General features: G+C 58.1%; 2 protein-coding genes across 8 annotated transcripts in view; both read left to right on the top strand.

Annotated features, from left to right (window-relative positions):
* Window positions 1–1598: 1598 nt before the first annotated feature.
* Window positions 1599–5577, top strand: NME4 (NME/NM23 nucleoside diphosphate kinase 4). Of its 7 annotated transcripts, none has more exons than XM_032144724.2 (7): window positions 2025–2115; window positions 2948–3133; window positions 3730–3863; window positions 4122–4223; window positions 4456–4568; window positions 5051–5126; window positions 5212–5520. In XM_032144724.2, the coding sequence occupies exons 3-7, from the start codon at window positions 3849–3851 to the stop codon at window positions 5494–5496; spliced, it is 591 nt and encodes a 196-aa protein (XP_032000615.1). In that variant the 5' UTR covers window positions 2025–2115; window positions 2948–3133; window positions 3730–3848; the 3' UTR covers window positions 5497–5520. The 7 variants fall into 7 exon arrangements, with proteins under 7 accessions (XP_032000621.1, XP_032000614.1, XP_032000619.1 ...); XM_058433824.1 differs by lacking the exon at window positions 2025–2115 and adding an exon at window positions 2154–2434 and having other exon boundaries at window positions 2948–3124; XM_032144726.2 differs by lacking the exon at window positions 2025–2115 and adding an exon at window positions 2154–2434.
* A 1463-nt stretch (window positions 5578–7040) lies between these two features.
* Window positions 7041–12798, top strand: part of DECR2 (2,4-dienoyl-CoA reductase 2) — a 12642-nt gene continuing 6884 nt past the window's right edge. Inside the window, 4 exon segments of the mRNA XM_032144722.2 lie at window positions 7041–7255; window positions 10197–10265; window positions 11591–11642; window positions 12574–12789. Coding sequence (XP_032000613.1) covers window positions 7176–7255; window positions 10197–10265; window positions 11591–11642; window positions 12574–12789 — 417 coding nt within the window. The 5' untranslated portion in view covers window positions 7041–7175.

The following is a 12798-nucleotide window of genomic DNA, read 5'->3' as shown; positions in this document are numbered from 1 at the left end:
TTTTGAGACGGAGTCTTGCTCTGTCGCCCAGGCTGGAGTGCAGTGGCCCGATCTCGGCTCACTGCAAGCTCCGCCTCCCGGGTTCATGCCATTCTCCTGCCTCAGCCTCTCCGAGTAGCTGGGACTACAGGCGCCCGCCACCACGCCCGGCTAATTTTTTTGTATTTTTAGTAGAGACGGGGTTTCACCATGGTCTCGATCTCCTGACCTCGTGATCCGCCTGCCTCGGCCTCCCAAAGTGCTGGGATTACAAGCGTGAGCCACTGCGCCCGGCCCATTTTTTTTCTTTTTTGAGACAGAGTCTCGCTGTGTTGCCCAGGCTACAGTGCAGTGGCACGATCTCGGCTCACTGCGAGCTCCACCTCCTGGGTTCAAGCCATTCTCCTGCCTCAGCCTCCTGAGTAGCTGGGATTACAGGCATGCACCACCATGTCCAGCTAATTTTTGTATTTTTAGTAGAGACGGGGTTTCACCACGTTGACCAGGCTGGTCTTGAACTCCTGACCTCGCGATCTGCTTGCCTTGGCCTTCCAAAGTGCTGGGATTACAGACATGAGCCAGTGTGCCCCGCTACATATGACACAATCTTATACAAATAAATTCCTAAGGAATTAATTAAAAACTATTAGAACTAATAAATGCATTCGGCAGGCTTGCAGGATACAAGATCAATACACAAAGCTCAATTGTTGGCCAGGCATGCTGGTTCACACCTGTAATCCCAGCACTTTGGGAGGCCAAGGCGGGTGGATCACCTGAGACCACGAGTTTGAGACCAGCCTGGCCAACATGGCGAAACCCCGTCTCTACTAAAAATACAAAAAAACACCAGCCAGGTGTGGTGACAAGCTCCTGTAATTCCATCTACTCGGGAGCCTGAGGCAGGAGAACTGCTTGAACCTGGGAGGCGGAGGCTGCAGTGAGCAGAGATCATGCCATTATTGCACTCCAGCCTGGGCAACAAGGGCGACACTCTAACAAACAAACAAACAAACCTCAATTGTATGTAATACACTTGCAATGTACAACTTAAATAAGAAAACGATTCCTTTCACAACAGCAGCAAAAAGAACATAGGCTTTTTCAAGACTCATTAAGTTCTAGCAGTGGGAGACCTAACCCTTTCAAATAGTAGCATGCTGTGCTATCTACCCCAATATTACCGTACCTGTGAATTCTGTTGGTGACAAAGTCACAGGCCCTGCAACTATGACTGTGGCTTGTTCCTTATATCCGCAATTGAATGAATTAGAGGAATGCAGTCACATCAGAGGCCATGTGAGAATAAAGGTTGGATTTTTCCCCATTCAGTTCACAGACCAGGCTCACATCTCCAATCCCAACACCTTGGGAAGCCAAGGCAGGAGGATTTCTTGATCCCAGGAGTTTGAGACCAGCATGGGCAACATCGGGAGGCCCCATCTCTACAAAAAATTAAAATATTAGCTGGTTGTGGTGGCGCGGGTCTGTAGCCCGCCTACTCGTCCTGGCCGCAGAGTCGGCGTCTCCGGAGCGCCTCCTTCTCCCGCCCTGGGGCTCACGTGGGAATTTCACCCTCCACTGGAGGAGGCTCATACTAGGGCTTCCAGACCTCCTTTTGGTCCGTGAATTTATTTTTGAGACAGAGTCTTGCTCTATTGCCCAGGCTGGAGTGCAGCGGTGCAGTCACAGCTCACTGCAGCCTCAATCTCCTGGGCTCAAGCGATCCTCCAGCCTCAGCCTCCCGAGTGGGCCTTCCTCCGTGGGAAAGCGTGAAAGCGATAGTTAACGGTTGCGTCGGTATAAAGACGAATGCAATTCGAGAAGGATTCATTATTATTTTGTTTTTTCTTCTGATTTTAACAGAAATTGGCGTTGAACATTTCCACGCGCCCTGTGAGCGCCGGTCCACGGGGGTCCGGGGCGGCGGGGGGCTGCGGGCAGCGTCGGCGCGGGGGCTCCGGGGCGGGCGGGGGCGGGTCTGGGGCTGGCACCGCCCTCCGCGCCCGCTCCTCGCGCTCACAGCGGCCCGCGGGCCGGGCGTCATGGGCGGCCTCTTCTGGCGCTCCGCGCTGCGGGGGCTGCGCTGCGGCCCGCGGGCCCCGGGCCCGATCCTGCTCGTGCGCCACAGCTCGGGTGAGTGGGGCCGCGCGCCCCGGCGGGGACACGGGGCGGGGAAGGGGCGCGCGCCGCTCGGCCTTTGTCCGCGCACGTGCGGGCCGGGGTCCGACTCCCCCAGAGGCCTCGGGGCGCGGGCTGCGGGGTCCGTCCGAGTTGGGGAAGGCGCCGGCTTGCACCCGCACGCCCCTCCAGTGCCCGTCCGGCTCTGCGGCGCCTTCTCGCCTCCCCAGGCCCCAGGCTTCAGGCGCCCGGCGAGTTGGCAGCCTGGGCGGGTCCGGGGCGACCGAGGGCCCGGGAGCGAAAGGAAGGCAGAGGCCGGCTGCAGCACTGGGCGGTGAGGGGTCTTCCGGCCGGGGCGGGGGTGGGGGTGTCGGGGGGTGGGGAGCCGCTCCGCTGGGGCGTTCGCTGAAGGCCAAGTTAGGCCAGAATCTGACTGGGACGTCAGGCCCCAAGTCCCCGGCCCCGCCGCTGCCCGGCCCCCCCAGCTGCCACCTCACGGGACGATCCATGTCCCGGGGCTCCCTCCATCGGCTCTGAAAACTGAGCCGCCGCCTACAATGCCCGCACCAGCCGCAGCAGATCCCCGGGCTACACAAGGCGCCCTGTGAACTGGGTTTTGGGGGAACAGACCAACCAGGGGGTCTTCCTCCCATGGGCTTCAGCTGCCTGCTGGGGTTAACTTTTCCTCCTGGCGTGGCGGGGCCCTTTTGGCTCTGTCCAGCCTCTTTGTGGGTCAGACAGGGTCTGGGCTCCTCTGGGAACCAGGGACCCGATGCCGGAGGGTAGCTTGGCTCTGCAGCAGCCTGGGACTGTAGGAGGGTGAGGACGTCTTCTGTTTCCCTGGCAGCGTCCCCTCCAGAGGAGGGCGGCTGGAGCAGAGCTCAGCGCTGACCCTGGGTCTGGAAGCGACAGGCCTTGAAACTCCACAGCAGCACAGGCCCCGTCTCTTGGCTCGGACAGAACCCTGCCACCTTCCCTCTTCAGTCTTCGGGCCCCTTTTGTCCGTGTTTCCGGGGCTCACCTGGTGGGGAAAGTGTGTTTCTCCCCGGTTCCCTGCCAGTCCTTCACCTCAGACACAGCGTGGGCTCTGGGTTCTTCCTCATGTGGAAAGTCTGGGCTTCAGACCATGTCTGTCCTCATCCAGAAGGGCTGGAGTCAAAAGTGAGGCTGGAGTTCTGCAGGATCTCCAGGCTTCCCTGCGGCCACTGAGCTGGGCTGTGCCTCCCTGGACCTCGGGGTGGTCCCTGAGCTGGGCTGTGCCTCCCTGGACCTCGGGGTGGTCGCTGAGCTGGGCTGTGCCTCTATGGACCTTGCGGTGGTGGTCCCTGAGCTGGGCTGTGCCTCCCTGGACCTCGGGGCGATCTCAGGCAGCCTCTGCCTCTGCTGGGAGGAGCCATGGTCCCTGGGAGAGGCTAGAAGCCCTGGGGACACATTGCCTTGGGTGTCCCTGACAGGGACTATCATGGGGGCGTTTCTGGCTGTGGGCATCATCCTTGTCCCTTCCAGAGTACCCTGCAGAGAGGCAGACACCCTGAAGCCTGGTGACCCCTGGGCTCTGGCTGGGAAACCTGGGTCGTGGGGATGTGAAAGGGTGAGGTGGCAGTGCCTCTGACCCCTTGCCTTTTAAAGGAGGGCCCTCCTGGACTCGGGAGCGTACCCTGGTGGCGGTGAAGCCAGATGGTGTGCAACGGCGGCTCGTTGGGGACGTGATCCAGCGCTTTGAGAGGCGGGGCTTCACACTGGTGGGGATGAAGATGCTGCAGGTAGTGGGGCTCTGGGTTTGTGGGTGTCCCTGTGGGGACGGGGTTGGGGTATCCTTCTCAGCCTTTCACATCCCAGCCAGCGCCGGGGCAGGGCCTGGCTTTGGCAGTTGAAGGGGCAGGAGGGATCTATTCTGCGGTGGGGGTGCTGCCCATGCTGGTGTTATCTGCAAGGTGCCTGAGGTCAGGGCATCACAGCTGCTGTGCTAGTGCCCAGGTTTACTCTCTGCGGCTCCTCCTCCTTCCCTCAATGCCACCCAGGCACCAGAGAGCGTCCTTGCCGAGCACTACCAGGACCTGCAGAGGAAGCCCTTCTACCCTGCCCTCATCCGCTACATGAGCTCTGGGCCTGTGGTGGCCATGGTACGGCAGGGCAGGGGTGGTGGAAGGGCCTGTGGTGGCCATGGTACGGCAGGGCAGGGGTGGTGCAAGGGCCTGTGGTGGCCATGGTACGGCAGGGCAGGGGTGGTAGAAGGGCCTGTGGGTGAAGGGCGTGTGGGTGTATCTTTCCCTCCAGCAAAGGGAGGGGCCCTGGATTGAGCCCAGGGGCCCTTGGTGTTCCCCACTTCTCCCCAGCCATTATCTCTCGCTGCAGGTCTGGGAAGGGTACAATGTCGTCCGCGCCTCGAGGGCCATGATTGGACACACCGACTCGGCTGAGGCTGCCCCAGGAACCATAAGGGGTGACTTCAGCGTCCACATCAGCAGGTACGGGGGTCCTGACACACCAGGCTGCTGCTGGGGGCAAGGAGGGCCATCACTTGGGGTGGTGGCAGATCCACGAGACCTGGCTGTCTTGCAGTGCTAGGATGAAGCCAGGTGGGACATGACAGCTCACACTGGTGAGAGCCGTGTTCTCCCAGGGCACACAGGGCAATGAGGTGTTCCCTTTGTGTTGTGTGTACCGTGCCATCGTTGCCTGTTACCTGACACCCCAGGGGGTTGGCACGGGGCAACTTGGGTGGAAATGAGGCTCCCAAAAGCTGGGGCCTGGGCGGGTCCACGAGGCTGTAAGAAGCCGAGGTCAGGCTGGAACCCGGTTTCCCAGCTCCACTGTTACTCCTTCCCTGTCTGCCGTCACAGGCTTGCTCCCCTAGACAGCGGGCAACAGGGGAGCAGCAGATGGTCCCTGGGACTCCTCAGGGTGCACATGAAGCCTAAGCCTCACACTGCCCCTGTCCCTGGCACAGGAACGTCATCCACGCCAGCGACTCCGTGGAGGGGGCCCAGCGGGAGATCCAGCTGTGGTTCCAGAGCAGTGAGCTGGTGAGCTGGGCAGACGGGGGCCAGCACAGCAGCATCCACCCAGCCTGAGGCTCAAGCTGCCTTTACCACCCCATCCCCCACGCAGGACCAACTACCTCCGTCAGCAAGAACCCAAGCCCACATCCAAACCTGCCTGTCCCAAACCACTTATTTCCTTGTTCACCTCTGCCCCACCCCAGCCCAGAGGAGTTTGAGCCACCAACTTCAGTGCCTTTCTGTACCCCAAGCCAGCACAAGATTGGACCAATCCTTTTTGCACCAAAGTGCCGGACAACCTTTGTGGTGGGGGGGGTCTTCACATTATCGTAACCTCTCCTCTAAAGGTGACGCATTAAAATTCACTGTGCCCAGCACATGGGTGGTACACTAATTATGACTTCCGCCAACTCTGAGATAGAAATGACGCTTTTATGCAAGTTGTAAAGAGTTGAACAGTAAAGATGAAGTTTTGAGGCCGGGCGCGGTGGCTCACGCTTGTAATCCCAGCACTTTGGGAGGCCGAGGCGGGCGGATCACGAGGTCAGGAGATCGAGACCACGGTGAAACCCCGTCTCTACTAAAAATACAAAAAATTAGCCGGGCGTGGTGGCGGGCGCCTGTAGTCCCAGCTACTCGGAGAGGCTGAGGCAGGAGAATGGCGTGAACCCGGGAGGCGGAGCTTGCAGTGAGCCGAGATCGCGCCACTGCACTCCAGCCTGGGCGACAGAGCGAGACTCCGTCTCAAAAAAAAAAAAAAAAAGATGAAGTTTTGCACACCTAGTTCCATAACGTTGGATGTATGAGCCAGGCAGGGGTCCAGAGACCACCAGCCTGCAATCCGGGGAACCCAAGCTGGGCGCGAGCCGGTGCTGTGATCCCGCCAGAGGAAGAGCTGCCTTCCGCGAGAAGGGGCAGAAAGGGGCCAGCGGGCTGAGGCCACCCAGAGCAGAAAGAGCCTGGCAGCCTTTACTGTAGCGGTGGCGTCTCTATCACGCCCCTGAAGCCGCTGGCCCGCGGGTGTGTGCAGCTCAGGAGCGGCCCTGCGTGTTTTTCCCCCGTGGCCGTCGCGGGCCCCCATCTTCCAACAGTGGTGCGGGAGGGGCGCCCCGTCCTGGATTCGCGGCACAGCCCCGCCCGGGCCTCCACGCGGAACGGAAGTACCGGACCCTTTTTCTTTTTTTTTTGAGACGGAGTCTCGCTCTGTCGCCCAGGATGAAGTGCAGTGGCGAGATCTCGGCTCACTGCAACCTCCGCCTCCCAGGTTCAAGCGATTATCCTGCCTCAGCCTCCCGAGTAGCTGGGATTACAGGCACCCGCCACAACGCCCGGCTAATTTTTGTATTTTTAGTAAAGACGGGGTTTCACCATGTTGTCCAGGATGGTCTCGAACTCCTGACCTCGTGATCCGCCCGCCTTGGCCTCTCAAAGTGCTGGGATTACAGGAGTGAGCCACCACGCCCGGCCCCGGACCCTTCTTTATCGGCCTTAAAACGGGTCATTTTGGGAAGCGGCGCGGGGCCGGCCGCGCTTTCCTGGGCCCCGGCGCTCCCCATGGTGTTTACGGGGAGGCGAACGGGGAGCCCAGAGGCTGCGAGCCCGGCCTTGACCCAGGAGCCAGGGGTATCCCACAACTCCTGGAGGCTCTGAACGCGGCGCTGACGCCGAATACCTGTGAAAAAGACTCGAGGAGGAGACACGCGGACCGCCGAGCTTCCGCCGCGGAAACCGCGCCGGCCCCGCACTGCGCCTGCGCCTCGCGCGCCGACTTCCAGTCCCAGCGGGCCGCGCGCGGGGGCGGGGCCTCCGGGGGGAAATCAGGGGAGGGGCGGGGCCTCCGGGGGGAAATCAGGGGAGGGGCGCGGCCTCCGGGGGGAAATCAGGGGAGGGGCGGGGCCTCCGGGGGGAAATCAGGGGAGGGGCGCGGCCTCCGGGGGGAAATCAGGGGAGGGGTGGGGCGTCCGGGGAGTGGGGCGGGGCTCCCGGTTTCGGGCGCGTTCGCAGCTGCGCGCCGGGTCCTGGAGGCCGAGGCAGCTCCCGCCCGTTGTCACCGCAGTCCCCGCTGCGAGCGCCATGGCCCAGCCGCCGCCCGACGTGGAGGGGGACGACTGTCTCCCCGCGTACCGCCACCTCTTCTGCCCGGACCTGCTGCGGTGAGCGGGGCCCGGGAAGCGGGCGCAGCCTCGGTGCGGGGTCCGGTCCGCGGGCGCCGGCGCCCCCACGTGGTCTCCGTAGCGCCGAGAGGGCCGGCAGGTTCCCCACCGAGGGCTCATGTGTTAGGAAACCTGTCTCGCCTGGCTCCTTTCTTTCTTTTTTTTTTTTGAGATGGACTCTCGCTCTGTCGCCCAGGCTGGAGTGCAGTGGCACGATCTCCGCTCACTGCAACCTCTGCTTCCCGGGTTCAATCGATTCTCCTGCCTCAGCCCGGCTAATTTTTTGTATTTTTAGCTGAGACGGGGTTTCACCATGTTGGCCAGGCTGGTCTCGAACTCCTGACCTCAGGTGATCCACCCGCCTCAGCTTCCTAAAGTGCTGGGATTTACAGGCGTGAGCCACCGCGCCCGGCCCAACCTGGCCTCTTTCTTAACAGAAAATTTTAGGTTGAAATCATTTTTCCGGAAGACCCAGAAGGCCCAGAAATGCCAGGTTTTGCCCAGCAGCGCTTCATTTTCCTGCAAACGCCTTGGTGTTCACAAGGGAAGGCAGCCCGGGCAAAGGTCGATCCTCTCCGGTCACCTGCCCTCACTCGGCTAATGGGCGGATCCTTTTTTTTTCCCTTTTCTTTTTTTCGATTGGCAACATTTTCAAGTTTCTATTAAAATTTTGATCTTTTGCCAGGAGCAGTGGCTCACGCCTGTAATCCCAGCGCTTTGGGAGGCCGAGGTGGGTGGATCACCTGAGGTCAGGAGTTCGAGACCAGCCTGGCCAACATGGTGAAACCCCGTCTCTGCTAAAAATACAAAAAATTAGCCGGGTGTGGTGGTGCACACCTGTAATCCCAACTACTTGGGAGGCTGAGGCAGGAGAATCGCTTGAACTCGGGAGGTGGAGGTTGCAGTGAGCCGAGATCGCACCATTGCACTGGGCAACAAGAGTGAAACTCCAACTCAAAAAAAGAAAAAAAAGTTTTAAATTATGTTCTCCAAGGACAGGTATTGACAATTCTCTTTGAGTGTTCTGCAAAGTGAAAAAAAACAATTTTTTTTTTGAAACGGAGTCTCATTCTGGGTTCAAGCAATTCTCCTGCGTTAGCCTCCCAATTCTCCTGCTTCAGCCTCAGTGCGCCCAAGTGGGACTATAGGCGCACGCCACCACGCTGGGCTAATTGTATTTCTAGTAGAGGTGACGTTTCACCATGTTGGTCAGGCTGGTCTGGAACTCCTGGCCTCAGATGATCCACCTGCCTCGGCCTCCCAAAGTGCTGGGATTACAGGAGTGAGACACTGCACCTGGCCCAAAATTAATCTTTAATAATTAAGAATAGGAAAGGCAACTTGGAGCTCTGCAAAAGTAGGAGATTGCCATCCATCTGGTACAATTTGTGCTAGTCATACCGATCAGTACACATTTAATACGTACAAGAAAATCTCTAATAAATAAAAAAGCCATATTATCCTGACCTAGCTCGCTGAATTTCAGGAATCATATTTGATATTAGTGCCATGCAGGGCTTAGGAGAGAGGAAATTATAACCTCTATCTTGTTTAAGCCAGGGTATTTTTCTGTCTTGTATCTACTTCTGTCCATTTCTGTCAAAAGACACCAAAATACACTTTGCCCCACTGTACTTTGCAAGTTTGTGTCAGCACAAGTTCAGGACCAGCCTGGGCAACAAAACGATACCCCTCTATAGAAAAAGTAGATGAAAAATTAGCTGGGCACGATGGCATGCACCTGTAGTCCCAGGTACTGGGGAGGCTGAAGCAAGAGGATCCTTCTAGCCCAAGAGGTCAAGGCGGCAGTGGGCTGTGATGGTGCCACTGCACTCCAACCTGGACAATGTAGCAAGAACCTGTCTCAAAATAAATAAATAGGCCCAGCGCGGTGGCTCATGCCTGTAATCCCAGCACTTTGGGAGGCTGAGGCGGGTGGATGACAAGGTCAGGAGATCAAGACCATCCTGGCTAACACGGTGAAACCTCATCTCTACTAAAAATACAAAAAATTATCTGGGTGTGGTGGCAGGTGCCTGTAGTCCCAGCTACTCGGGAGGCTGAGGCAGGAGAATGGTGTGAACCCGCGAGGCGGACTTTGCAGTGAGCCGAGATCACACCACTGCACTACAGCCTGGATGACAGAGCGAGACTCCATCTCAAAAAAAAAAAAATGAAAATAAATAAATAAATAAATAAATAAAATACTATAATTCTATGAATTTTCATTTTATTTATTTATTTTTTAAGACCATGTTTCGCTCCTGTTGCCCAGGCTGGAGTGCAATGGCACAATTTTGGCTCACTACAATCTCCGCCTCCCGGATTCAAGCGATTCTCCTGCCTCAGCCTCCCGAGTAGCTGGGATTACAAACATGTGCCATCACGCCCGGCTAATTTTTTGTATTTTTAGTAGAGACGGGTTGGTCAGGCTGGTCTCGAACTCCCAACCTCAGGTGATCCACCCGCCTTGGCCTCCTAAAGTGCTGTGATTACAGGCGTGAGCCACGGCGCCCGGCTGAATTTTCATTTTAAATCATTGCCGTATGGCAATATGGGGGGTGTATTTTAACAGGGCTCTTTTATTTTTTATTTATTTTTATTTTATTTTATTTATACATATTTTTTGTGGCGGAGTCTGGCTCTTTTGCCCAGGCTGGAGTGCAGTGGTGCGATCTCGTTTCACTGCAACATCTGCCTCCCAGGTTCAAGCTATTCTCCTGCCTCAGCCGCCCAAGTAGCTGGGACTACAGGCCCCCACTACCACGCCCAGCTAATTTTTGTATTTTTAGTAGAGACAGGGTTTTACCATATTGTCCAAGCTGGTCTCGATCTCCTGACCTTGTGGCCCACCCACCTTGGCCTTCCAAAGTGCTGGGAGCCACCGGCCCGGCCCGGCCCAATAGGGCTCTTTTAAAAGAGCCTCCTTTTTTATTCTCAGGGACAAAGTGGCCTTCATCACAGGTGGCGGCTCTGGGATTGGGTTCCGGATTGCTGAGATTTTCATGCGGTGAGACTGCTCTATGTCCCCTCCCTGCTCCTCGCTTCTCCCTGCCTGGGCCTTGCTGGATGCCGGACCCCTGGAAAGATGTTGGTGGGAGGTAGATGTCCCCTGCTCACCTACCCAACAGGATCCAGGTGCCTGCCAAAGGGACTGGGGAGGGGTCGAGGATTGCCCTGAGGGAGTCAGGATTTCCAGGCTCCTACAGGTCAGTGGAGATTGTGTAGCTCTGGTCTGGGGCCTGCTGGGACCTCGAGAGTCAGGGCTGTATCAGGCCCCAGTGCTGGCGCCCTGCAGAGCACATTTTGGGACACAATTCTGTGGCTTCAGGCCAGGGTCAGCAACTTATCCCACCTGACAGTGGCTAGAGTTAGGCCGGGGTGGGGGAGAGGGACCCTTCCTCAGTTCCCCTGAAGCCCCTGCTTTTCAGACCAGGAAGGTGAGTCCCGCAGGAAGAGATCTGGCCTTTCCACTGGTGGCTCTGTGCTCAGGGCGTCTGAGGACTGGATGGGATATTGCAGCTCTGGTGGGTCCTGCCTAGCAGGGGTAGCCACCTTTATGGTTATTGTGGGCAAGCAAGCCCCGAACCAGAAGAGATGAGAAACCAAAGAACAAGGCAGACAGATCCCGTGATCCCGTTTGTCCGTGTCGGTGATTTTACTGGGGAATTTATGGGCAGAAGCGTAGTCTTGGGTGGCTGTGAGACAGGCGTCTCCATGCTGTTACCCCCAGGCCAGGGCTTCTATACCACAGGGAAAGGGGTCCTGCTTCGGAGAGAGTGTGTAGGAGTTTGTTCAGGATAACATCAAGGTTGTTTTGACCTAAGGGCAGGACTTATCTTTGTGCTCTTTCGCAAGAACAGTAGATAAGCTGCAAATCATAGCAGCATTCCTGGAACCGGGGTTCATAGAGGCCAGTGTGGTGGATTCGCATCCACGTGGTCAAGAAGGGGAGCAGGGAGCACCCCGCTTCAGAACGGTCCTCCACGCCAGCCCCACAGGGAGAAGGGAGTGGAGGATGTGGGCCCAGCAGGCCACAGGCAGATGTGTGGGCTGGGCCTCTGTGGCTCACAGCTGTCTCTGTACCTGGTGTTTAGGGCAGGACCCGCCGGCCTGTGCAGTGGGATGTCCCATGCCAGAAACCCCAGGGTGGGCACCACCTGAGGTCCCTCCAGAGTTCCTCAGTCCTGCTCACGCCCCTGTGCCCTCTGCCAGCCGGGCCTTCAGCCCTGGACCGGTACTTCCGCCTGAGAGACTCCTGCCCAGGAGCTGGGCAGATGGCCCTGGGAGTGCCCCTCGCCCGCACTGTCCTCACACCTGCTTCTGGTTTTGCAGGCACGGTTGCCATACGGTGATTGCCAGTAGGAGCCTGCCGCGAGTGCTGACGGTGAGAGGGCCTGTCCCATGGTCCCCTGTGCAGGTGGCTGTGGGGGTGCTGGGCCTGGGCCAGGAGGGTCCAGAGGCTAAGGGGATGTTGGCACCAAAACTTTTTTTTTTTTGAGACGGGAGTCTCGCTCTGTCACCCAGGCTGAAGTGCGGTGGTGCGATCTCGGCTCACTGCAGCCTCCGCCTCCCAGGTTCAAGCGATTATCCTGCCTCAGCCTCCGGAGTGGCTGGGACTATAGGCGCCCGCCACCATGCCTGGCTAATTTTTGCATTTTTTTTGGTAGAGATAGGGTTTCACCATGTTGACCAGGCTGGTCTCGAACTCCTGACCTCAGGTGATCCGCCCACCTCAGCCTCCCAAAGTACCAGGATGACAGGTGTGAGCCACTGTGCCCGGCCGGCACCAAAACTTGCACCTGTCCTAAATATGGAGCTTCAGTGTAAGTGGCCTCCCAGAGACATCTTTGACTTTTTAAAAAATCTAGTTATTGGGTCCTGGGAGGGATCTTCCTGTTTGGGGGTAATGTGGCCCCAAGAAGGATCTCTGGGCTCACCTGGGTTATTTAGGTGGTCTGTGCGTCCCAGCCACTGGAGCCCTCGACCTGGGAGGAGAGTCTCACCTGTGCCACCTCTAGTCTGCAGCAGGGACAGGACATGGGTGACAGTGGCCTGGAGGGCAATGCAGAGAGAGGATTCTAGGACAGGTGGCAGGTGGGGGGAGAGTGTGGCAGGTGGGGGGAGAGTGTGGCAGGTTCCCACAAACATCCACTGGGGTTGTGGGCACTTGCAGGCCGTGCTTCCCCAGAGTGGCGTCCAGCAGCAAACCCAGGGTCTCCCTGGAACCTGGAAGCATCGTCCTCTGCAGATTCCAAAGGCCTGTTCTCCAGGCCGAGGCTGCAGGGCTGCTGTCTGCCTCTTTACCTGGCTTCTAGGCCGCCAGGAAGCTGGCTGGGGCCACCGGCCGGCACTGCCTCCCTCTCTCTATGGACGTCCGAGCGCCCCCAGATGTCATGGCCGCCGTGGACCAGGCTCTGAAGGAGTTTGGTAGAATCGACATTCTCATTAACTGTGAGTCGGTGCTGAGTGAGGTTGGTGGCTTCTCACAGGTTAGTGGTACCATCTGGAGGCCCTAGAACTCTGGTCCTGGGGTGAGGACC

The sequence above is a fragment of the Hylobates moloch genome, unplaced genomic scaffold (assembly GCF_009828535.3).
Source record: "Hylobates moloch isolate HMO894 unplaced genomic scaffold, HMol_V3 SCAFFOLD_23, whole genome shotgun sequence".
NCBI lineage: Eukaryota > Metazoa > Chordata > Mammalia > Primates > Hylobatidae > Hylobates > Hylobates moloch.
This window is presented reverse-complemented; position numbering and strand designations above follow the sequence as displayed.

Bases quoted from the DNA above. Each gene is read 5' to 3' on its own strand.
- NME4 (XM_032144723.2), top strand. From the start codon at position 2,025: ATGGGCGGCCTCTTCTGGCGCTCCGCGCTGCGGGGGCTGCGCTGCGGC. The intron at 4,224-4,455 runs GTACGGCAGGGC...CTCTCGCTGCAG, and splicing joins CTGGGCCTGTGGTGGCCATG to GTCTGGGAAGGGTACAATGT. The intron at 4,569-5,050 runs GTACGGGGGTCC...TCCCTGGCACAG, and splicing joins TTCAGCGTCCACATCAGCAG to GAACGTCATCCACGCCAGCG.